The sequence below is a fragment of the Mchenga conophoros genome, linkage group LG20 (genome assembly GCF_057382185.1).
Source record: "Mchenga conophoros isolate Kocher_MC1m ecotype Shallow Benthic linkage group LG20, M_conophoros_male_GT1.1, whole genome shotgun sequence".
Taxonomy (NCBI): domain Eukaryota; kingdom Metazoa; phylum Chordata; class Actinopteri; order Cichliformes; family Cichlidae; genus Mchenga; species Mchenga conophoros.
Genome location: NC_140545.1, coordinates 35,289,096 through 35,315,164, shown reverse-complemented (window position 1 = coordinate 35,315,164; position 26,069 = coordinate 35,289,096). Strand labels below are relative to the sequence as shown.

Below are 26,069 nucleotides of genomic sequence, written 5' to 3'. Positions count from 1 at the left end.
TCACACACACACACACACACACACACACACACACACACACACACACACACACACACACACACACAGTCGATGCTGTGGGCTTTCTGAGACAGATGGGGATGAGAGAAAAAGCACCGTGTGAAGAAGAGGGAGTGAAACAAGGACAGACCAACAAAATACAGAGAACGAGAGAAAGAGCGAGGAGCAGAGGGGAGAGAAAAACGTTGAATGGATGCTTCAGCTGACGCTTCCTTCGACCAATCAGAGCAAATGTTTCCCTCCTCCTGCATCCAGCCACTGTGATTGGCCAGCAGGAGCCGAGCTGCAGAGAGAGAGAAGAACACAGAGAGAAAGGGAAGAAGCAGTCAGATGAAGACAGCTCTGTTCTTTACATGTACCGCTCTCTCTCTCTTTCATTCATTCTCCTCTGTCTCGCTCGTCCCGCTTTGTGCTGCTCCTGCTGCAGTTTGCTCGCCCATGATTATTTCTCATTCCTGAGGAGAGAGGGGTTTAATGCGATGGACCTGCTTCCCACCGACTGCTGCTGCTGCTGTTTACACCGCAGCATCATGGGAGCTGTAGTTTCCTCAGCAGCACAGGAGGACAGCTGATTAGCCAGGGATTGTGGGTTTTCAGAGTTTGGAGATGTGAGCTGGTGGGCGGACGAGGCTCAACAAACTCTCTCTCTCTCTCTCTTTCTTTCTATTCTCTCGCTGTCTTTCGTTCTCATGCTTTTGAACCCTCTTCTGCCCTTTTCCTTCCTCTCCTCTGCAGTTTCTTTCATCTGATCTCTGCATCTTATTCCTTTTCTTTTCCTGTCATACTCACCATTTTCTGCTCTCTGCTCCTCCTAACTCTGACCTGTCCGAGGGCAAAGGCAGAATGGGTTGCCGTCTCACTCGGACCAAGGTGAGTGAGCTTCTGCAGGTGTGTTTTGGGTCTGAGAGAGAGAGAGTGATAAACAAAGAGGGGGGTGAGAAAGAGAGGAGAACGAGGAGGAGGAGGAGGGTGGGTAAATGAGATGTGATGGCTGCTGGGATGACCTGCTCTCTGTTATATCACTGTGGAGATGTAGACACACACCTTTACTGTATGCACACACACACACTCCTGCTCACACGCACATGTACACAAATCCCTAACCCAGATATTACGAATGAACCCAGACAATAGCTGAGAGAGAAGCTCTGATGACTGAAGGCTAAAGGCTGTTATCTGACTGTGTGTGTGTGTGTGTGTGTGTGTGTGTGTGTGTGTGTGTGTGTGTGTGTGTGTGTGTGTGTGTGTGTGTGTGTGTTTCTGTAAAGGATGAGGAGGCAGAAAGAAAAGCAGTGAGTGAGCTGCACACACACGTCCAGGATTCATAAAGTATTCACATCCCTTCACTTTACACTCACATCTTTTTCAATGAGTCTCAGTCAGTGTTTCTTGCTTCTTGCAATTCTATTATTATTATTAATATTATGTAAAAATCAAACACTCCTGTTTGCCGTTTAAAAAGTATTCTAAAACTAATTTAGTCTTTTGTAGAAGCTTCTCTAGCAGCAGTGGTAGTTTCCAGTATTTTGGGTAAGAAGTGTATCTTATTCTCCTCGCAGAACCTCAGAACCTTAGTATGAAAGATGATTTCTGTGTCTAAAAACTGAGGCTACTGTAGATGTGCCTTGTAGTCTCTCTGATGGTCAGCAGGAGGTGAAGCCCGTGGCTGCAAAAACACGTCTCTGAAGATCTCCAAAAGTTGATTCTGTTCATCTGGACGTAGCGTTTTGTGGGAGAAACGTTTCATCACTCACCCAGGTGACTTCTTCAGTCTCAGCTGTCTGCAGGTTTCCCCAGTCTTATAAACAGTACATTTGCATAATGACTGAAACAGCCCACTGAAGGACCAACGGGCTGGGAGGTTTGACCTCCAAGCCCGTTGGTCCTTCAGTTCCTTCAGAAACGTTTCTCCCACAAAACGCTACGTCCAATGAACAGAATCAACTTTTGGAGATTTGCTTTCCTGGATGGTTGAGATGCATCAAGACACTTCTCTGAAGACTTTATTCTTTAATCGCCAGGTTTAAGTCTTTGTAAATTCGGGACGACTGTGGAATCAAAAGTTTAATAAATCAGGGTAATGTCATTGGCCAAGCTTAACCTTTAACTTAACACTAAGTTTGACAGCAGGACTGTTAACTATGGCTACGTAAACCTTTAAAATGCTGCCTGTGCTGGGTGCACTGAGGCTCTGGGTGTAAAGTCTGGACTTTACCTGTGACGCTGCAGCTGAAGGCACTCCAGTGTTGTCTGGTTGGTTTACTCCAGGTCTCTGTGGTACTGAAAGGTGAACCCACTCAGGTCTCTGTGTTTGTGCTGCTGAGACGCACCCCTATAGCATGATGATGCCTCCACCGTGCTTAGCTGCACCAGTGGGTTCACTGAGTGATGATCAGTGCCTGGGAGTTTGTGTCTCATCAAATCAACAAATCTCTTTGCACTTTGTCCTTTAAATGCAGTTTGACAAACTCCAAGCAGGCTGTCACGAGTGTTTTACCCACAGTGGCTCCAGTCTCACTGCTGTGCTGAAGCAAAGGCCTGATTTGCAGAGATCAGCTGAGGTCACGTCCAGCAGGTTATCTCATCTCTGCAGAGAACGTCTCAGTGCTGTGTGTGTCCTGAAATGAAGCATGCTTTGTTCTTTTCATTCCTATAAATAAGTTATATTTACACATGCAATGCTATGAATGTGTGCTTCACTTAAAGCCATTATGGTGGTGTTTACATGAGAACTTGTTCATTATTAATTGGAGGTTTGTAAAACCAGGGAGAAACAAGTGTAACCTTTTCAGAGTTGTTAGTGCGCCTGTAGACTGTTTGGTGGTGTTTTCATTGTTGTTACTTAATAACTTGATTAACAAAATTAATTTGTGGTCTTGTATTTGTCAGCAGCGCGTTCAGGCAGAGAAGCTGTGGTTGGAAATGTGCTGGATTAACTTCAAACAGCCTCATCAGGCACTTCATGCATGGGTCAAATACAGCTTCAGAGAGCTGCTGGTCTGATGTCTGCTGAAGATGAAGACCTGACACTCCGAGGCTAATCTTTGATTTGATCTGCGAGCCCAGAAAAACGTTTGAGCTGGTTGCACTTCCAGAATCTAGACGTGAGCTGAAGTGCTGTGAATGTTTCACTAAGAGATCTTCTCTTAATCCTGACTATGTAAGAATGTGCACGAGACACCCAGACTACTCAGTTCAGACGGTTATTTTTCACAAGCCTGAGGGGCCATAAAGAGCAAGTAGTTAAAACCCAATCTCATTTGCATGGAGAGATTGTGTGGAAAACTAACACTGCACATCACTCTGAACACACCATCCCCACTGTCAGATATGGTGGTGGCAGCATCATGCTCTGGGGGGGCTTCTCTTCAGCAGGGACAGGGAAGCTGGTCAGAGTTGATGGGAAGATGGATGGAGCCAAATACAGGACAGTCTTGGAAGAAAACCTCTTGGAGTCTGCAGAAGACTTGAGACTGGGGCGGAGGTTCACCTTCCAGCAGGACAACCACCCTGAACATAAAGCCAGGGCAACACTGGGATGGTTTAAAAGAAAACATATCCATGTGTTAGACTGGCCCAGTCAAAGTCCAGATCTAAATCCAATCGAGAATCTGTGGCAAGATCTGAAAACTGCTGTTCACAAACGCTGTCCATCTAATCTGACTGAGCTGGAGCTGTTTTGCAAAGAAGAATGGGCAAAGATTTCAGTCTGTAGATGTGCAAAGCTGGTAGAGACAGACCCTAAAAGACTGGCAGCTGTAATTGCAGGTGGTTCTACAAAGTATTGACTCAGGGGGCTGAATAATTACGCACACCCCACTTTGCAGTTATTTATTTGTAAAACATGTTTGGAATCATGTCTGATTTTCGTTCCACTTCTCACGTGTGCACCACTTTGTGTTGGTCTTTCACCTGGAATTCCAATAAAACTGATTCATGTTTGTGGCTGTAATGTGACAAAATGTGGGAAAGTTCAAGGGGCCGAATACTTTTGCATCCACTGTATGTGGCGCTCTCTACTTTTCTACTATAAGAGCAATAATAATAGTACACCCACTCACTGTAGAATGCTAAAATTGGTTTGGGGGTGTTTTGCAACAAACTGATCAAAATAAACTGCTGTTTTATTGCAAAATTATCAGTACAACATGTGTTTCCCTGATTAACACTGAATCTTACTCATTTCATTTTTAGTTAATTATCCTTTATTTATTGAAATAAAAAGCACATTGAGGTTAAAAAGGCCAAGAGGGCAGCAGATGTTACAACAACCACAACACATAACTGGCTGGTAAAAGGGAAACACACGGTCACACTCCACAATGTACAGTCACTCTCACTCACGCTCAACTGGAAAGGGTCCAGGGAAGACAGGTTCAGACCCAGGGAGGTCTATACAAGGAGATGGAGTTAGATGTCAGACTCACAGGGAGATCAAGAAGACACTAAGCCGGGCTCAACACTAGTGAGTACAAAGCTCCAGCGAGGAGCACCACTCCAACCAGGCCTTAAGTATGGTCAGTGTTTATCAGCTGTGATGAGCCACACGTGCGTGTGCATGGGTGTGACGATCAGGTGACCACTGAAAGGCAGGCACCGCACCTCAGGACAGCCAATGGTGGATCATTTCTGGCAACTTCTGCTCTGTTTGTAGATTGCACTGACCGTTTATTTAAAGGCCTGTTTTTCTAATTCTGTTGTGAGTCTGCGACTTAGTTATACTGGTTGTGGTTTTCAATCATGTGTACACAGAAATAAGATAAACTAGGGTGACCATATTTTGATTTCCAAAAAAGAGGACACTTGGCCCAGTCATGAAGAACTTTAACAATAATGTTTGTGTGGCGCCCTGAGTATTTTGAGCATTAAGAACAAGTCTCAGATGTGTTCCTTATGTGTTCGTGCCCACCCCCCATCATCATTTTTTTGCTATTTGTTGTGACAATAGTTTGCATCATAACACAGAGCGAAAAGCTCATTTGCTCCCACCTGATGTGATGTGAGGGCGGTATTTAGTTTCGCCAGTAGGTGGCAGTGGCGGCTCAGCCAAACGGGTAACTGGCAAAATAATCCTTCACAAAAGTAACGCAGGCCAGTTATTACAATGGAAGCCGCCAGTAACACTGAATTGTTTTGCTGTTTTTCAGGTGAGAGCAATATACGAGAACTACATACATTTATGTAAAGTTGATGCTTATTTAACATGTTTGGAGTGTAATTCTTGTTTATATGGTGTTTAATGTGAGCGAATAAGGGAGTTGTTTCACGTTATCTGTGGGTAATCCTAGTAACATTTGTGCGCTAGCTAAGTCATGTTAGCCTCCTGCATTAATCTCTGTAACCGTGTTGTTCCATCAGTAAGGTGAAAGGAAACTGTTAGCGGGTTTCAGTTAAAGTTATAGGAAATAGACCAGCCAGTACATGTTATGTTGTCTATTGTGTACTGGTCATTTTCTCTGTGTGTTAAGGGCTGATTAATACGTGGCCATTACACGTAATGCCACAAAAGTAACGCAGGCCAGTTATCACAATGGAAGCCGCCAGTAACACTGAATTGTTTTGCTGTGTTTCAGTGCAATAAATCTTCATGTGCACCTGAATGAACCCTGTCGTCCTTCAGTGTGTAACATTTGCTTAAAGAAAATTTTAACCTATTTAAACGATGCCTTCCCTGTGCGGTTAATGAACGGTGAAACAAAAATGTCACATCGTCTTTTACACGTCAGCAAGGGCAAAAAAATAACTTAAAGACCTCTGGAATTAAATAATGGTACAGAAATAAGGCCTCATCTGTATGAGAAAAATGACCAGTACCGGGACAGTACGAGGGAAATTTCTTTTGCAGTTCATCTGAAAAGCTGCAGCTGCACTTTGGCATATTTTAAACATCACCAGGTGCGCTGCTGCATGCTGTGTGTCCTGTCTGTGAGCGCAGAACAACAACTCACAAAGCAGCAGCTCGGGGATGACGTCACACTTAGTGCTGTCATTCACCCACTTTAAAAAAACCCAAACCTGATGCTTATTTGCTTCTTTGCTTTCCAGCCACAGACCCATCTCAAAATTGCCTTTTGTTGCCAAGATTTTAGAAAAGGTTGTGGCCAAGCAACTCACGGTTGTTCTAGATGGACATAACATTCTTGATAAATTTCAATCTGCCTTTCGTAAGGCCCCTTGCTTGGTAGCAGAAGTATGGCGGCCCACACGAAGCGTCCATCCTCTCCTCTGGTGTTGCCCACCTGTCCCTGGTCTGCCCCCTGCTGGTCCCCAGGTACAGTGTCGGGCGAGATGGGTCCCTTCAGCTCTTGCTTGGAGCATGCCGGGTGTGGGAATTAGCCCTTCCTGAGGTGCCATCTAGTAGAGTGGACCTCAAGGTTGATGCTATCACGCAACCTCAGTGCCCACTGTCTTAGGTGCCGCTGCTGCCTGGTTGCAGGCCGTGTGTGCCCTGCCTCTTGGCGTTTATGATCCCCTGCGCGCATTTGGATGCTGCCGTGCATGGCGGAAGTAGTTGCCTTTGGCCCCTCCCCCGTTGCCTCCCCCCGGTCCCTGGTTGCCCCTTTGGACCTTCCCTGGGCAGGGCGGCGTGCCCTACAGGGGTGTGAGGGTTACTTATGCTCTGCTGGTGGCCATTTTGTCGCTCCCGCTATAGGGCTGCAGGCGGGCTGGGCACAGGGCACAGGGGGTCTGCTCCAATCCTCACATAGCCTCAGGCTATGTGAGGATGGTGGCTGCAGCGTTCACTCCCATGGCCCCGCCTCTGTGAGGCCCGGGCTGGTGGGGGTTGATTATCGTGAGGTGGATGTTGAAGAAGCTTCCATCCTCTCTGGCTACCACTGGAGTGGGACCCGGACGAGTGAACCCATGTCTGGGTCGCCTGATTGCGGGCCCCTCCCACAGCGTTCCCTCCCGTGGGCTTGCCTTCTTGAGGCCTGGGTTGGTGGAGGTTTGATTGTCAGGAGGTTGATGCTTATGATGCTTGGCTCGGCTTGCGGTTGACAGTTCTCCGGCCTGCGGCGCTGGCTCACTGCCTGGCACGTTGTCTACATGCTGCGGGTCCCCGTGGCCGGAGGGGCCCGCCCAGTGAGCTGCTACTCCCGGCGTGTCACGTCCCTGGCTGCACTGCTGCTCCGGGCTGTCTCCCCCTGGCGTGTTGCCCGCATTCGCCTGCTTACGCGCCAGTTGGGCCTCGCTGCGGCGAGTGTGCGTTCTCCAGCCTTTTTTAGCTGGGTTCTCTCTGGCATATCAGCTGCTGCGGCTCCTGTCTGTGTTCCCTCAGACACAGCGAGCCGGGCCTCGCTGTCTCTGATACGCCAGCCGGCAAGTGAGTGTTCTCCAACCCGCAGCGTCAGGCTCCCTGCAGGCGGTTCGCCCGTTACATGTTAGCCGGGCCTCGCTGTGTCTGATACGTCAGCCAGCGAATGTGTGTTCTCCAGCCTCCTTGGCCAGTCTCTGTCTGGCATATAGGCTGCTGCAACTGCAGGCTGTGTTCTCCTGGCGTGTTGCCGCATTTGCCGGCTTGCCCGCCGGTCGGTCCTCGCTGTGTCTGATGCCTCAGCAAGTGAGTGAGTGTCCCCCAGCCTGCGATGCTGGCTCCCTGTTGGTGCTTGGCCTGTGTGTCATGGACTTAGACGGCCAGCACGGGGATGCCCAGTAGCTGGGACTATGTGTCTGACCTCGAGTGTCTCATTGCGAGTTCACTCTTGAGGCTCCTCTGTCTACAGACAAGCACGTGGTGACGGTGCTGGGGGTGGACCTTCGGGTCATCGCCTTGCTCAGCCCTCCACTTACGCAGGCTAGGCTGCCAGCCCCCCGTCTGTGAACAGTTCGGGGTGGCTCCGGCTTTGGGGATGGACCGGTCACATCCCAAGCTTCACCTGCAGTTGCTGGCTGTGTTCCCCTGGGAACACAGTTCTCCTAGGACAGTTGGTCACCCTAAGATAAATCACCAAAGCAGAGATAAAAACCAACCAATGGGAAAGTTTATGTATATACAGGAATGACCGTCATCAGTAGCATACAACGAACAGTGATGTACACAATTTTCACAGCCAATAATCTCATCTCAATTCAACAGGATAATCTGAAATTACAAAGTTACACACGATGGCAAAACTGAACACGAAGGCTCACAACACATGTGCATGCACACAGGGACACTGTGAAGATCAGCTGAAAATATATTAGCAGCAGTAGTGCCGCACCTTTTTTTATTTACATGTTAAAGCTTCTTCTAGATAAACGGGTCAGAAAAGAGGAACAGAAGAAAATATTTATAGATGCAGGAAAACCAGACATGCAAAGGGTTGATGTGACAGAAGAGGAGGTGGAGACAGGGTGGAGGCAAATCATCCACCATGACAACTTACCAGCTCTGGGAATAATAAACACTCTTATGTTACAGTAACCCCTAAAGGAACATCTCAAAGAAAAAGAAGAAATGTGCTACTTGCTGCCACACGTCAAACATATTTTTTACGTCTTACTTTACTTTTAAAATCTAAAAACCTTTTTTTTGTTCATCTGAAGCTAAAAGTAGAACATACTTATATTTGCTATAAAAGTTACATTTTGTTTTTATCAGATTGCTTCAGTTTGTTTTGAGGTGATTCACTGGAGTGTGTATCAGGTACACCTGTGACGTCATTGCACCTGTGAACAAGCAAGACTCACAAAAGCCTCACTCTTCACCAAACACGGGCTTTAGTAGAACCTCATTAACCAAAGATGCAGGCAGATGCAAAGATGCAAATATTTTCCCTATAATCACTTTGCATGAGACAAGCTGAAAGATCAGTTGCACGTTCAGTCGGGTAAGGAACACGAAGCAGACAAGTATGGAAAAGGTTTTTCTGTTTATCGTAGCTGCATCAGGCGAGTATTTTAATGTGTTTTTATCATTTCCACTTTTCTTTAATGCAACATCAGCACTGTGAAACCTTTAGGAACTATTATGTTAGCTGTACAATACTTTTCTCTTTCATTGCTGTGCTGAAAACAGAATCATAGTTTGCACCAAATTGTTAAATCATTATATACTCGAAACATTAAAATTCTAAGTTATTTTACTGCACATAAAAGTAGATATTATTACATTAAAATATAATGACAAAGTTAAGATGGATTTCTTTTGTTTTAAGCATAAATGTAAAATCAGTATTCACATCTATATCTGCAGGGCTGTGTTCAGGCTCCTCATATGTTAAGCGTCAGTACCATTTTGTTTATGACTGGAAGAACTGGACTGATGCTCTGAGTTACTGCAGGGAGAGATACACAGACCTGGCCACCTTAGAAAACATGGAGGATGTGAAGATCCTGCAGAGCATGGCAGACTCAAGTAAAATGAACTACGCACAATACAAAAATGTGAGTACACTTTTATCCTCTTTTTAAATTAAATTGATATATGTAAGCCACAGGTGGGAGTTAATGTGTTTGTATGTATCAGTGGCATGGTAGGCATGGATGTCGTCACTTTTCTGCACTATAGTTAAAAAGAATCTGCTATATTACAAAAAATATGTTTTCTATTGCCTGAAAACGACTTTTCAGATCATTCCTTTGGGTAAAAAAGCAATAAAACACCATGAAAACACCTCAGTGCACATAAAAATGTATTATTGAAAAATTGTCTCAAAAATAAAATTATTTTGCAGATAAATGTTCACCTATCGTTGGATTAAGTTTTCTGATTTGTGTTCGTGCTTTTACTTGAACGTCCCAGTAGTCCATTATGTTTTTGGTCAAGTCATCATCTCTGTGCAGTGTTGGGACAGTTACTTTTAAAATGTACTCCACTACAGATTACAGAATACTGAAGGCTACTCTCCACACCAACACCAACTAGATGTTTAATCTTAATATAAATGAGTAACAGTAGGTGGACATTAGGTAAGGCTGCACTTTTTGCAGCGATCTCGTATAGAAAACTATTCCTCGCGTATATAAAACAGGTCCGCGGCTCTGAACCGTAGCAAAGGGACCTCTGGCTGATACGTCGGGTTCGTGTCGGCGTTGAAAGGCTGCTCCAACGGAGCTTATTGTTTCAGAGGTCTCCAAGAAGGCTGGGTACTCTGATCCATCATTCGGTGCATAAGTGCAGACAACAGTTAGGAACCATTCGCTGACCTGAAGGCGCAGGGAAAGAACCCTCTTGTCCACTGGGAGAAACCCCTACATACATGCTGCAAGCTAGATACCCACCCCAGCTCGCCGCCTTTCACCAGGGGCAACTCCAGATTAAGTCCAGCACCTCTCCAGGAGACTGGTTCCAGAGCCCAAGACATGCGTTGAGGTGATCCCAACTATACTCAGCCGGTACCGTTCAACCTCATGCACTAACTCGGGCTCCTTCCCTTGTGTGTAATTTTGTGTTTAATCTGTACGTGGGTGTAAAACAAAACAGTTTTCAGTTTTTTGGACACAGGCCACTCCCCCCCAAAGCTCACCCTCAACACAGTCCACACACAGCCTAACTTTACCATTGCAGGGGGTCCATTGGGGATTGAGTCTGTCGACATAACATGCCACTGACCACGTAACTACAGGTGTGACTGGGTAATTACTGCACCAGGTGACCAGATCTCCTCTCGGTCCAGCTCAAACTGAATGATTCCAAAGAAAAATGAGAGCTCTCAGTTCAGGCTTCATTTCTAAGACAGGAATGTAGGTCATATCGTTTTAGTCAACACAATTTAATTATTGCTTGCAGCGAGCCTGGATTGGGATGTATGGTGACATTAACGGCTGGAGGTGGTCGATGTCAGACACAGATTTCTACAAAAATGATGAGGCTACGTTCAGAAACTGGGAGCCTGGACAACCGGACAACTGGTTAGGGAACGAACACTGTGCTAAGTTACATGAGACTGGATTATGGAATAATGACAGATGTGGCAGTAAATTTAACGCCATTTGTTCTGATGTCACAGGTGAGAGTTTTAATTAATAAAATGTTTTTTAAATGTAGAAGTCAGCAGCATTTTCATCTGCAACCGGAGCTGTTGTGTTTCGGGGATCTACATTGTTCTTCACAACACTTCACTTTGGTCTGTTTTCAGGACTGAACGTGACATTTGTCTTCATCAACAATTTCATGACATGGACGGAGGCTCAGAGCTACTGCAGAGCCCATCACACAGACCTGGCCAGTGTGAGAAACATGTCTGAGAACCAGAGAGTAACAGAAGTGCTACCTGCAGGGCAATCCGCCTGGATCGGCCTTTTCAGAGACTCCTGGAAGTGGACAGATGATAGTAACTCCATGTTTATATACTGGAACCCAGGTCAACCTGATTTAAGCACAGGGAGTAAGGTTTGTGCGGCAGGACTCTTTCCAGCTGGAGTATGGGAGGACTGGAACTGTGATCGAAAAACAGCATTTATCTGCTACAGTGGTAAGCTGCACTTTGTTACTTTCCACCAGTGAACAGCAAAATTTCCAGCTTACCTCATTTCTCTAATTTAGGCCAACACAAATAAACTGAGTTGCTCAGCTTTTTGAACGAAAACCACCGGTAACTGACTTAAGCTGATAAAACTGAGTTCAGTCTACTTACTATTTTTATTTAAGCACAATATTAGATTTAACATCGAGGTAGTCTTCAGTTTTGAATTTAATTACATGTTTGTGGCGGGGCGTGGCCTGCGGTGCAGTGCAGAGGAGGCGGACGCACCTGCACAAGCCCGGGTAAAGGAGCAGGGTTGGAATTGTGACATTAAAAAAAACAATAATTGCTAAAAGAAATTTAATTTGTAGTTCTAAATAAACTCTAAATGCATTTAGGACTTTTTTACTCACTTTATGTCTCTTGCACGATGTTATTTCTCTCTCCATCAACATAGGTTACCATTAGATTAGCATGACCAATTATGCAAATTGGGCGATGACGTCATTCAGCGACTTCTAGCGACTTTTAGGACAGCCAATAGCGATTTTCCTTACTGAGTTGGCAACACTGCGTGTACCTCAGAGCCTCACACGCTGCACTCCAGACCGACGTTAAACACCATCCATAAAGAAGCAAAAGTAATGATACAACAGATTTGCTGCACTGTGAGATCAGGCTGTGAAACTGAGGTTGCTTTATTTCTTACCCCACACTTCTTTACCCTGGGGGGGGGGGCTCCCACCAATCACAATCACAGTGTAGTGTCTGAGAATAATTTGGAATTAATTTAGATTTCTGTATAATATGCTGGTTTTATGCCTTAACCTTTAGTTACACTCAGTCCTTTTGACCAGAATTTTTCAAAGTAAGTTAAGTAACAATTTATAGTAACATGCACAATGTTTCAGTCCGTTAGGAAGATGCAGTAGAGGCAGTCCATCAAATCATCAAACTATTAAAACAGCAGTATTCAATACAGGCAGGGGAAAGTCACCCTGCCACTCCACACACCTGGTGAAAAAGCTGGGAAGAAGCTGCTTTGCATCTCCTGCTTTACAAGGTTTTGAATCCATGCAAATGCTCCCTTAATCACGTACTCTCAAACACCGTGTGATGTGTATGAAAGCTTCCATGTAAATTACTTTGTGAAACTTTAGCTGGGCATCCACTGTGTGGTTTTTGGTCCATTTTGAGCTTTTTGGGGATCGGCCCGAGTTTCGCCTTAATCGTGTGTCGTGCATCATGTTGTGTACGTGGGGTCACGATTAAGACCTCACGACCAGCTCCCGATCATCAGTCATTTAGTCATAGAAAATCAAACCTGTTTGATATCCTGTCGGCCGTTGTCTGCCAACATGACTGCAACAACCGTGAAAACAGCTGGATCATCATCATCATTGGCACTTGTGCTGTACAATACAAATACAAATATAGTAATAAAATAGCAAAAATCAGACATAGCAACAAAATCAATTTAAAAGTCACCCACAGAGTTAAAAGCCAGCGAATAAAAATAGTTTTTTAATCTGGACTTAAAACCTGGCACTGATGGAGCCTGTCTGATATGGAGAGGGAAGCTATTCCAAAGCATTGGAGCAGCAACAGAGAACGCTCGGCCTCCTCCAAGTTGTAGCCGTGACTTTGGGACCGAAAGCAGCAGTTGCTCAGCTGACCGAAGCGAGCGAATGGGGACATGAGGCCTCAACAAATCAGACAAGCAAACAGGTGCCAGACCGTTTAGAGATTTAAAAATCAATAAAAGGACTTTAAAACAGATCCTTAATTCAATTGGAAGCCAATGTAGAGAGGCCAAAACCGGAGCCATGTGGTCGAATTTCCTTCTGCCAGTTAAAAATCGTGCTGCGGCATTTTGCACTAGTTGCAAGCGTGACAAAGTGTCCTGCCCAACCCCCATTGAAAGAGAAATGCAATGATCCAAACGTGAAGTAATAAAGGCGTGAATAACACTTTCCAAGTCACGCTTGAAAATAAAGGGCTTAACCTTCGATAAGCGTCTGAGGTGCTGTTTCACCACCTCGTTTACGTGACCGTCAAAGTGCAGAATCAACTTTTACTCTGAGATTTGTGATCGAACTCTTTAAATGGGAAGTCAAAGCGGCAAGATCAACATCTGGAGCGTCAGAAAAACGATGAGCGATTTCTTTCTTTGTCACTGACAGAAAGGAGAGTTTATCTGAAAGGAGGCTGTATGTGGCCCGCCATGTGAAATGAGTTTGACACCCTGAACTAAACTCAGGGCAGCAGGAAAAGCAGGTGACGTAAGCTGTCCATCCTTTGTTTTCTAACCCTGAGTATCCCTCGTTCTTTAATCAGCACCTACCTACAAGCAAGTGGTGAGATTGAGGCTGGAGAAAAACAACAATCAGGATCTGAATGACCCTGCAGTGATGGAAGCCATGCTGGAACAGGTAATTATACAGCTCATGATTTCAGTGCAGGGGTAAAACTAGTTCTGGGGTAACGCATTACTGTAATCTGATTACTTTTTTCAATTAACAAGTAAAGTAAGGGATTACTAATGCAAAAACGGTAATTAGATTACCGTTACTTTCCTGTAGGAACGCTGCGTTACTGCGTTACTAAAACTGTGATTTTTTTTTGCGAGAATGTCTCATGACAGTGACGTAAGCGAGTGCGACGTTGGTGACAACAGCTGTGTGCTGATCAACAATGGATCATATATCGAGTGCAGAGAGAGTATGAGCGTGCGCGTTCAAAGCGTGGAAGTACTGACCTTACTTTGAGTTTGATTCCATAAAAAGTGACAAAAACATTAGTGTCCGCTGTGCGTGGGAAGAAAACTTCTTTTTACAGCGAAAAAAAACCCTAAACTTCCAACAAGCACCGAGTAGCTACGAGGTAATGGGAAACTCAGAGAAACTCGCGGATTCTTCCACACCTGCACCAGGGTAACCCTCCGCCTGCCCCACTCCTGCTTTACAGGTGAAAATAGAGCAACAGGACCGCTGAGTCTTTGACTTAATTTATTTTCTGCTGTGTTTTACTTGCATCTATTTGAAAGAGTGAGTGTAAACACAAAAAATATTTTATTTTATGAGCTGGAATGTGCAGAAAATAGGTTTAAATGTTAAACTAATTTCTTCCAGTCAGAGAATGTCGCATATAATTAAATTTTTGCTTGATGCATAAAGTTAAAAGATTAAAACTAATAAAACAAGTTTTAAAAAGAGACTTTTCCATTTGATTACATTTTGTATGATGGATTATGTAGAAAAAGTAGAATTGGGCTGAAAGATCTATCGCTTTATCACCTATACAGGTTGTAAATCGTGTTTTTAACAAGTAACTAAGTAATTAATTACTTTTGGAAATAAGTCATCAGTAAAGTAACGGGATTACTTTTTTGGGAAAGTTATCAGTAATTAGTTACTGATTACTTTTTTCAAGTAACTTGACCAACACTGTTCATAAGTAATTATTTTGAAGCTGCCTCATTTTTTGGCCCCACTCACCTCTTTACTGCTGTCTGCCCCTCAGTTTGATCTTCACCTGATACTGAGAGCTTTTTGGGGGAGGTGTGAATAAACACTGACCAGCAGTTGGTTGCTTATGTTCAATAAAGACAAATGTATTTGAGGAGAGTTTTGTGTTACGCCGCTGTGAGCCTTCACACATCAAACCGATTTGAGTTTGAACAGTGACACATGAAAGGCAATCCTCTCAATCCCAGCGGATGTTGCTGGGGATTTGTTTTTTTCACACCACACCAGAACGGATGTCTGCAAGTTTCGGTTGTGGTGCTTCTGGCTCGCCCTACAAAAGAGTGGCAAGAATAAAGGGAGCAAGTGTTGGGTAATTTGTTTCTATCAGCTCAGCAAACACACAACCTGTGAGTGTGCTGTTTGTCTCAGAGTGCGTTGCTAACTAAAGGTCCAGCTGCTGCATGTCACAGGGAGAGAAAAGAAGCAGCTAACTTCAGTCAGAGATGGAGAAAGATAAGAAAGACAGGAAGGGAGAGGAAACGAGCTTAACTTTAAAGGGAACGACTGCTCATTTAAAGCTTACATGTACGTTATTTAAAGGCTGCATGAAAATCCTCTGCAGGTTAGTGCAGACAAACAGGTTACTTTTCTGAACTGTGATGGACTTAAAATAAAGAACTGTGTGTGAGTGGTGCACAGTCTCGTATAAAGACAGCAAATACTGTCGGTGTCGAGGATGGAAATCAGCCAGGGCAACATAAAACATCTGCTGACATCTGGTTAAAATCAGGTGTTTAAATCTGCAAACAATATTATTACAGTAATGCACTAATAGAGCACAAGGTTCAGTCAGTTTGCACAAAAATAGCTTTTAGAAATGTTATTCAAAGAGTTACTTTTTACATTCATTACTTACCCAAAGTAATGAATGTAAAAAGTAACTCAAAGTAATGAATGATTACTTTGAGACTGTTTTATCGTTTTAATTTGTTATGGAATAATAAGGGAACAGACATCACCTGACTGAATAATTCATTACCTCTATTACCTCAAACTGTAGTCCTCTGAATACTGCCTGCCTTTATTTACCAATCAAGAAATGTATAAGCTGTCCACAAACACTGGAACAATGTACAGGGTTAAATCAGTTATAGATGTGTGATCCTGCATCCTTGCAAAGCAGAGCAGTAAGCATAACGAGCTTTTAGTGAAGAGTTTTGTCTAAATGATATTCAGAAAAGCACTTTTTGTGTGTTTCAGTTCAAACAGAAGCTGAAGAACAAGGGCGTAAAAGGAGACATCAGACTGAGCTGGAGGAAGCAGTCGGACGGGGAGGTCTTCCTCAGGGATGAAAAGCAAACCAAGAAGATCACGACCTGTAAAAATGAGTTTTAAATGTTGATCAGGGCTCATGTGTGGTTTGGTGTTGGGTTTTTTCATAGAGCACATTATAGTAATAAACGTGTTGGTGTTCTTGTTTTACTGTTATTCTGCATTTAGGAGTTTGATTTGTTTGTGTGTTTCTGGATTCATCTTTATTCTGGTAGATTGTAGTAGTAAAGTTTATTTATTAGGACCTCACTGAGACTTAAGTTTTGTTTTCATGTTATGGTTATTGATGCGTTTAAGTTCCTGTGTTCTGGTTTATGTCTGTAAGTAGGAGTTCAAGGTTTCTTTCATGTATCTGTGGCTGTGCCTCTCGTGTCTGTGTAAATATCTCAGCACTTCGTTGTTCTCTACTCAGGCATCTTATCGAGGCCACGTCCACACTAATACATTTTCGTTTAAAGGCGCATCTTTTTCTCTCCGTTTTGGCCTTCTGTCCACACTGAGACGGCGTTTTCAGTGTGGATGAACAACTGTTCAGAAACGATTGAAAACGATAGAGTGGACGCCGAGCGTTTTCAGACGCCCATTTTCAAATGTATCCAGATTAGTGTAGACGTAGCCTAAGTGTCAGTATTCAGTCTGTGTTACTTCTCTGGTTTATTTCCTGTTTAAAATTGAAAGTTGATTTTTCTTTTCACGTTTCATGTTAGTTTTACTTCCTGCTGTTTGGTTAGTCTGACTGTATTCAAAGTCAGCTTTACTGGTCAAAAAACATGTGAACTGCAAAGCTTCCACGGCCCTCCGTGTAAATTAAAACAATATTGAGATAAAAATAAAACAAAAGTCTGTCATCTTGTTGTAAAGCCCTTTTTGTTTTGGATTTACTTTATCAGTGGGATTAACACTTTCTTGAATTTTGTAAAAAAAATATTGAAAGTTGAAGAAAATACTTCTGAGTGATCTGTCCACATCTTTCAAATACATCAAAATATGTAATAATCAGGCCTGTTTGGAAAACCCCAAAGCCCAAATTAGGGCAGCAAGCAGTCTGGCCTAACTTTACTCCCACTAACTTTACTCCCACTAACTTTGCTACCCTTGAGCCAGATACCGACAGGTGGTCACGGTGTGGATATTTGTTGACATTTGTTGTGCCACTGCAGGGGTGAATGTTCCAAAGAGTGGGTGAATGGGGATCTCAGGAGGAAATGGTAAAAAAAAAGGGTAAATGGTCTGTATTTGTATAGCGCCTTACTTGGTCCTAAGGATCCCAAAGCGCTTTTACACTATACACAATCATCCATCCGTTCACACACACTGGTGATGGCAGCTACAGTGTAGCCACAGCCACCCTGGGGCGCACTGACAGAGGCGAGGCTGCCGGACACTGGCGCCACCGGGCCCTCTGACCACCACCAGTAGGCAACGGGTGAAGTGTCTCACCCAAGGACACAACGACCGAGACTGTTGGAGCCGGGGCTCGAGCCGGCAACCTTCTGATTACAAGACAAACTCCCAACTCTTGAGCCACGAAATAATACAGGGTGTTGGCCGCCCACTTGTTAGCTAAGCACTTCTCTACAGTGCTGTAGCGTGGCTCATCCGCTGATGTACTGGCTGATGTACAGTACTGGGGGGTCAGCACCACACACCCTAAGGCACCCTTTTTCACATGACAGTTGACCCAAAGCGTGAAGTTTTGTCCATTACGTGCTGAATTCCGTTTTTTTGGAGCTTGGCACTCCCAGTTTTATATTTGTAGGTCCAGAACCCCATGTGGCTTCCTGCCAAACAGGAAATTTAATAAACGCAGTGAAAAAAACAGGATCTATACATTGGTTCCAATCATGTTCATCATCATTAATCAGTGAAAGCCTTATTCAGATGCTCCACCAGACCATCAGTCTGTGGGTGATACACTTTAGCCCAAATAGACTTCATACCCAGTAATTCAAAACTGGCTGACATGAAGGATGTGCTCTGGTCCATCAGAATCTCTCTCAGGATTCTGATACAGGAATTATGTGTGCGGGCTGTTGTAGAAGCTCCTGTTGTCGTTTTTGAGTTTCACAAGTTTGCTGCTTTGTTTTCTGCTAAGCAGACCAGCATGTCTTTAAGTTTGAGCTGTTCCAGTGGCACCAAAAAAGGTGTTCAACACTTGGAATCATCCTAACATCATTTATCTGCAGAAATGCATATCCAAACTGAGAACGACTTTAAATATCAATCAACTGTCCGGTTACTTCTCAGTAATGGGAATACGACTAAAATGACTGTAGTTCCTAAACAGTTCGACACTTTTGTTAAACTCCTCGAATTAAAGCTGAGAGTCACTTCAATCACATCCTGATATTTTTATTTAAAATCCACTGCAGAGGACATTGTCCAAAGCTTGTGTAGAATGTGGCAGATCCACTCAGTTTAAACTGTGCGTGTGTGTTACAGATGGTGTGGGCAGACACACACAGAGTGGGCTGTGCCTTCCATCTCTGTGACACTATGGAGGGACTGGACTGGGACAGAGTCTCCTTCCTCGTCTGTAACTACTACCCAGCGTCAGTACCACGACTCCTTCCAGTGTTACTGCTGCACAATACTACAACAAGTGCTCCCTCTTGTGGACTGTAGTAATAATGACACTTTATGTTTGACTGAAGGCAGAGACGTCATTAAATGTGGCTTCTATTAAAAAAAATTATCTCACAATAATGTAGACAATACAGTATAATACACTTATACATCAATGGTGCTTCGTGTTAGTTCTGTTGGAAAATGACTCTAAGACTAAAACTAAACAGTTTATTCAATCATTCAGGAAATCCCCCAAAGTTGATTCTGTTCGTCTGATTTGGATTTGTGTGATATTTTGTGTACGTGTGTTCAGAGGGAACTATGAAGGAGTGCGGCCGTATGTTAAAGGCGATTTGTGCTCCAGATGCCCCGAAAACCTCCAGATGTGAAAACAATCTCTGTGGTAAGAGTACGACAGGCTGTCGTTACTCCTCCTGTTCTGTGTTCATCCACATCAGTACTTTAGTTTAGTTTAGTTTTGTTCAATGGCAAATGTAATTTAAGTTAACGCAGCATGAGGTTTCACAGGTGCTCGCTGACTTTTCACTACATTTATTGATAAAATGCAAAAGAAGAAAAACATTTATTTCTAGTCTTTTTCAACTGTGAAGGGTAAAAAGTGCAACATCGTTTTCAGCACAGCGAAAGGTGAACCACTGCGGTTAAAACATCCATAATAACTGTAAAAAATAAAGCTGGCTACTTTGCAGATTTCACCCATCGCAGGTTATTTTCAGAACGTAGCTCCCGTGATAAACGAGGGACCACCGTATGTAACAACCTTTACATACTGTTCAGTATATAAACGTTTATATGTAAGGGTAGTGACCAGTTTTGATGACAGCAACAATATTTTAAATGTAATTTTCAGTGACCCAAACAATACAAAAATGAAAGTTGATACTGTTGTACTTTTCTGACCTGCATCACTGAGGCTCAAATCAAGGAAAATGTGTTTTAGGGAGTCTTGAAACTTTCAACCTGTACGTGGCAGGCTGGTGTGTATTTTTAAGTGACAGTGGCCCCTGACGCTGGCATGAGAAATGTGTGTGTGTTTGATCCACGCCAGTCTTTCTATCTAACATTCTTGTTAGCATCGCCCTGGTTTCCTCAACACAAAGCCAATAAGATTTTTCCAGTTTATAAATCTCACATGCACGTGCAGTCAGAATAGGACTTTCAAGAAGCAATCACATCACCAGGTAAAGTTTTCTTTATGAATGCATGTGAATCCATCATATATTTGATTATTGCTCCCACATCTGCTGCATTGTGTTTCCAAAGAGAGGACCAGATGGAGAGCAGCAATGGACATGGGTTTGAGTGGGTGTGGTGGGCAGGCCTGTGGAGAAAGTAACAAAGATGTGAACTTAAAGATTGTGGATTAAAAGTTTAAAGAAGTGAAAGCAGGGACAGAAGGTGGAGTGGTGGTTATGAGAGACCAGACTTTCAAAGTGAGAGAGTGGTTGAAATATTCATCGCTAAATGCTCGTAGTGCTCTCAGCCTATTTCTGGTCCTGGTGCTCTGCAGAGCTGCACACAGACTCACCCTTCATGTGTGTGTGCTGCAGCATTTCTGTTCTTCTATTAAAATAAACTTGTCTGATTGTATTTCTGTTGTGTACGTCGCTCTTTTAACCCTCCCTCTATCAGACTCTTTCACTCTGTGCTGCTTTCTACTGTTTGCCTTTGTGTTTGGAAAAGAGAATATCTTTTTCACGGCTTTCTGATTCTGCCATAGGAGGAGATGTTACAGGCGCTCTAATGACTGCCTGTGTGAACTATTGAACAGGCCTGCAACCCACAGAGGGCTGTAGGGGATGTGACTGAAGTAAATCAAATGAAAAAGCTTCTCAAGAAAACTTCAGACACAAAACAACTGCAACAAGAAGGGAAAGAAAAACGGAATTGAATTGAAAGCCTTTCTAGTCAGTATACACAGTGTAACAAGATTAAAACCAGCTCTGTAAAAGTGCACAAATAATATAAATATGCAGTACAGGAGTGACACAGACTGACAGCCAGAGAATGATGGCACTACCACATATGTTACACTGGACTACAGTACTACAGCAAAATAAAACGAGGCTCATACTCATTTAGCTGCAAAGAAAATAACTGCATGTAGATGCAAAATGATTTTCAAAAGAACTCAAATATCAGCGCAAAAACCCTCTAAGTGGCTACAAAGAAACGTGACAGATGGAAAAGGTCTGGAGTGATTACACTATTACAACTATACAAACACAGGAGACTCGGAGTCACAATTATGAAAGAGTGCAAATATGTCTGAGACAGCAGACGCAAGCAGCAGAGGCAGAAGTCGGTCAGTGACGCACTAGAACAGCTGACTGTGAGTGCAGAACATCTGTAACACATTTATATTTATTTACAAATCTTTGAGGACATTTGTGTTTTGAAACTAGCTGCACAAGCCGACACATGCCTGTTCTTTAGTTTCAAAGCGACATCGGGTGCTAAAGTCTGACCTGCATCGACCATCAGCTGAGCGTCCTCCTCATCGCGCCACGATTGCTGCAGAAACAATAAACTACTGTGAGCTGAACTTGCAGTGCAATAAATATTAGCGTTTCTGTTTTTTGTACCATGCTGTTTGAATTAGTTTAACCTTATGTGTATTAGTAGGTTTCAGCTGAGGCGACGCTGTGACTTTTTTTGGGTGTCCATGGAGGCCTGTCCACAGCACTGGACACTGAAGAGGGAGACCGAAAAAAAATGACAGAGGAGACAAAAATGGCCGTCGCACCCATGAATGTTGAAGCTTTCCCTGTTCTCTGTTTGTACTTCTGTCTCCCACATTCAGCATCGTCACTGTGAAACACGGGAGCTTAATGGTGATGAGACTCAGTGTCAGCTGTGTCTGGCTGGAGGACGGGTGGGTAAGTTACCCAGCAGCAGGGGGCGGGGATACTGGTCCGTATATATTAGGGGACCAGAGGACACCCCAGCACTTTCCCCCTCTGCTGTTGCTCTGCCGTCTGTGCTTAAAGCTGTACACCCGGGGTTTTGCTTTGCTGGCTTTCTGCTTTGTAATTCTCTTGCTAAATGTCTGTATGTATTTTTCCTGCTGTTCATTTGATTCAGAGTATTAAACTCTGACCCAAGGATTCGACTCTTTTCCAGAGTCTTTTTGAGTGTCTTGATTTTAATCGGAGCTAAAAAAGTTGGGTCCCCACATCGTCAGCGGGAGAAGGTTATCATGATGGCTTCAAAATTTGCGACCGCAAGATCTTCCTTATTGAACTCACACATGAGCGTCATTATACTGATTTTGTAAATGAAGGTTAGTTATAAGGCTCAACAATGAACTGACTGCAGAGCGCCGTGCTCTGATTTTACACACTTGGAGAACCGTCCAGTTTTACATAAGCAGAATGCTAAATGTCAGCAGCATTTTCATCTGCAACCGGAGCTGTTGTGTTTCGGGGATCTACATTGTTCTTCAGAACACTTCACTTTGGTCTGTTTTCAGGACTGAACGTGACATTTGTCTTCATCAACAATTTCATGACATGGACGGAGGCTCAGAGCTACTGCAGAGCCCATCACACAGACCTGGCCAGTGTGAGAAACATGTCTGAGAACCAGAGAGTAACAGAAGTGCTACCTGCAGGGCAATCCGCCTGGATCGGCCTTTTCAGAGACTCCTGGAAGTGGACAGATGGTAGTAACTCCACGTTTAGAAACTGGAACCCAACTCAACCTGATTTAAGCACAGGGAGTAAGGTTTGTGCGGCAGGACTCTTTCCAGCTGGAGTATGGGAGGACTGGAACTGTGATCGAAAAACAGCATTTATCTGCTACAGTGGTAAGCTGCACTTTGTTACTTTCCACCAGTGAACAGCAAAATTTCCAGCTTACCTCATTTCTCTAATTTAGGCCAACACAAATAAACTGAGTTGCTCAGCTTTTTGAACGAAAACCACCGGTAACTGACTTAAGCTGATAAAACTGAGTTCAGTCTACTTACTATTTTTATTTAAGCACAATATTAGATTTAACATCGAGGTAGTCTTCAGTTTTGAATTTAATTACATGTTTGTGGCGGGGCGTGGCCTGCGGTGCAGTGCAGAGGAGGCGGACGCACCTGCACAAGCCCGGGTAAAGGAGCAGGGTTGGAATTGTGACATTAAAAAAAACAATAATTGCTAAAAGAAATTTAATTTGTAGTTCTAAATAAACTCTAAATGCATTTAGGACTTTTTTACTCACTTTATGTCTCTTGCACGATGTTATTTCTCTCTCCATCAACATAGGTTACCATTAGATTAGCATGACCAATTATGCAAATTGGGCGATGACGTCATTCAGCGACTTCTAGCGACTTTTAGGACAGCCAATAGCGATTTTCCTTACTGAGTTGGCAACACTGCGTGTACCTCAGAGCCTCACACGCTGCACTCCAGACCGACGTTAAACACCATCCATAAAGAAGCAAAAGTAATGATACAACAGATTTGCTGCACTGTGAGATCAGGCTGTGAAACTGAGGTTGCTTTATTTCTTACCCCACACTTTTCAATTTAAAAGTCACCCACAGAGTTAAAAGCCAGCGAATAAAAATAGTTTTTTAATCTGGACTTAAAACCTGGCACTGATGGAGCCTGTCTGATATGGAGAGGGAAGCTATTCCAAAGCATTGGAGCAGCAACAGAGAACGCTCGGCCTCCTCCAAGTTGTAGCCGTGACTTTGGGACCGAAAGCAGCAGTTGCTCAGCTGACCGAAGCGAGCGAATGGGGACATGAGGCCTCAACAAATCAGACAAGCAAACAGGTGCCAGACCATTTAGAGATTTAAAAATCAATAAAAGGACTTTAAAACAGATCCTTAATTCAATTGGAAGCCAATGTAGAGAGGCCAAAACCGGAGCCATGTGGTCGAATTTCCTTCTGCCAGTTAAAAATCGTGCTGCGGCATTTTGCACTAGTTGCAAGCGTGACAAAGTGTCCTGCCCAACCCCCATTGAAAGAGAAATGCAATGATCCAAACGTGAAGTAATAAAGGCGTGAATAACACTTTCCAAGTCACGCTTGAAAATAAAGGGCTTAACCTTCGATAAGCGTCTGAGGTGCTGTTTCACCACCTCGTTTACGTGACCGTCAAAGTGCAGAATCAACTTTTACTCTGAGATTTGTGATCGAACTCTTTAAATGGGAAGTCAAAGCAGCAAGATCAACATCTGGAGCGTCAGAAAAACGATGGCCGATTTCTTTCTTTGTCACTGACAGAAAGGAGAGTTTATCTTAAAGGAGGCTGTATGTGGCCCGCCATGTGAAATGAGTTTGACACCCTGAACTAAACTCAGGGCAGCAGGAAAAGCAGGTGACGTAAGCTGTCCATCCTTTGTTTTCTAACCCTGAGTATCCCTCGTTCTTTAATCAGCACCTACCTACAAGCAAGTGGTGAGATTGAGGCTGGAGAAAAACAGTCTGGATCTGAATGACGATGATGTGATGGAAGCCATGCTGAAACAGGTAACTGGTCACCTCCAGCGTTATTGTGAAACAAACCTTAAGCTGCTTTAACTTTCATATACCTAATAACAACAAACTTATGCAGCAGCAAAAAAGAGTGAATAGCAAATATTAGTGAATAATTTTGTCTATGTCATATTCTGCAAATCACATTTTTGTGTCCCAGCTCAAACAGACGCTGAAGGACCAGGGAGTCGCTGGAGATCTCGCACTGAGCTGGAGGAAGCAGCCAGAAGGAGAAGTCTTCCACAAGGATGAAGAAGGAAACAAGGAAACGAAACCATCTGTATAAGACAAGCTTTACCAATTTTGGTTATGAAACATTTCTTTCTGCTTTGTCCTTTTAAAAAAGATTATTCTTTAGTTCTCTAATTTGTGTAAACTCTACTTTCTTATTTAAAATGAAACGGTCACTGCTAAATAAAGAATAAGCAGGACTTTGAGCAACATGTTTTTGAGGTGTTGGTGAAAGAAGCCTGGACTGCTGTTTCTGTGAATATAAAAAAGAACATTAAGATTTTATATGAAATAATAATAATAATAAAACGAATACAGAACCTTGAACCTTGAACTCCCGTATATTTCTATAACGAACGCTGTAATGAGCTGATCTGATCGTAGTTGCTGATGCAGCTGTACTAGACCTCAGTTCTGCCTCTGACACAGTCACATCAGTCTGGGTGTGAGAGGAACGAACGACGACAGTCCACCGCCGGCCGGATTGCCAGGCACTCTTTCTCCACTGTGCTGTAGTTCCTCTCCTGCCCTGTCAGTTTCCAGCCGGTGTACAGGATCAGGTGGCGATCCCCCGTACCTGCTGGGACAAAACGGCACCCAGCCCTGTGTTTCAGTTAAGAAGCTTTGCAGCGTGGGCACAGAGCACATGGTCCATGAGGCGCTGGGAACAAGCCAAACGAAAGTTTGACAAACAGGTCCAAACCTCACGCTGTTTTTTCCTTGGAATTTGCAGACAAGGGAATCTAGCTTGCAGTAGTTGACACAGAAGCATATAGACCTACCTTTCTTCACTACAAGAACTATAAGAACTATTTTCAGCATTTCAGCCAGTTCTCTCTGGAAGATTTGGCTTTCATGCTCAGGTAACCTTGGCATCTGTGGCCCCAGCTCATCTCTCTCCTTCACCAGGACACTAGACCAGAGAAGTGGTTTTGGCCTCTCTACATGCTTTCAGGAGATGAAGGTGATATATCTGTGTGGCTCCACCCCTGTCTGTATGTTGCCCACTCACCATGTGACCACAAAGGGTCTTTGCCACTTGGTGACTAACTTTGAGCTTGAAGAAGGCAGTAATACAAGTAGTTTATCTCCTGGTGAAATTTGCCACTCTGTTGCAGAGGCCCTGCTGACATTTCTGGGCCTGGAGCACATTTTTCAGTGACAACCTTCCCAATTGTGTGCAGCTTTGTCTAAGGTCCAGGATGTACTGAATCTCATTTTTTACTGGCCCAGGATCTGCCATTTTTCTGGGACACCCTTCCACAAACAGTGTCTGGTCCTCTGCTGTCATCCAACAACCCCAGAACCGCCGGCAGCGGTTTTCCTGGGAAAGGCCCAAGCGATCCAAAATGTCCCATCAGATGTCTCCAAAGGTCCCCGGCAAGGCTGGCGTCAAGCCCATTCTGCCGTGGGACACTGCCACGCTCTGAAATGGCTTGGGTGGTCTCCAGGAATAACTGTGGGTTGTCGCCCTCCCCATCCGGTGCGTCGTCACTGCCAGCAGAGGAGACGAGAGGGTAACAAAGTAAAACAGGAAGTAACAGCAGGTCTAACAAAGAAA

At 43.9% G+C, this 26,069-nt stretch overlaps 2 protein-coding genes across 6 annotated transcripts; both read left to right on the top strand.

Annotated features, from left to right (window-relative positions):
* Positions 1-314: 314 nt before the first annotated feature.
* Positions 315-17,055, top strand: LOC146551300 (C-type mannose receptor 2-like). 5 transcript variants are annotated; one of them, XM_085259112.1, is made up of 7 exons: positions 315-888; positions 2,911-5,165; positions 9,197-9,387; positions 10,733-10,952; positions 11,082-11,417; positions 13,746-13,840; positions 16,136-17,055. In XM_085259112.1, the coding sequence occupies exons 2-7, from the start codon at positions 5,123-5,125 to the stop codon at positions 16,268-16,270; spliced, it is 1,020 nt and encodes a 339-aa protein (XP_085115238.1). In that variant the 5' UTR covers positions 315-888; positions 2,911-5,122; the 3' UTR covers positions 16,271-17,055. The 5 variants fall into 5 exon arrangements, with proteins under 5 accessions (XP_085115238.1, XP_085115239.1, XP_085115241.1 ...); XM_085259113.1 differs by having other exon boundaries at positions 2,908-5,165; XM_085259115.1 differs by lacking the exon at positions 2,911-5,165.
* Positions 17,056-22,232: 5,177 nt separating this feature from the next.
* LOC146551299 (C-type Lectin CRL-like) lies at positions 22,233-24,745 on the top strand. The gene is made up of 3 exons (XM_085259117.1): positions 22,233-22,604; positions 24,180-24,271; positions 24,438-24,745. The coding sequence occupies exons 1-3, from the start codon at positions 22,304-22,306 to the stop codon at positions 24,561-24,563; spliced, it is 519 nt and encodes a 172-aa protein (XP_085115243.1). The 5' UTR covers positions 22,233-22,303; the 3' UTR covers positions 24,564-24,745.
* Positions 24,746-26,069: the final 1,324 nt, after the last annotated feature.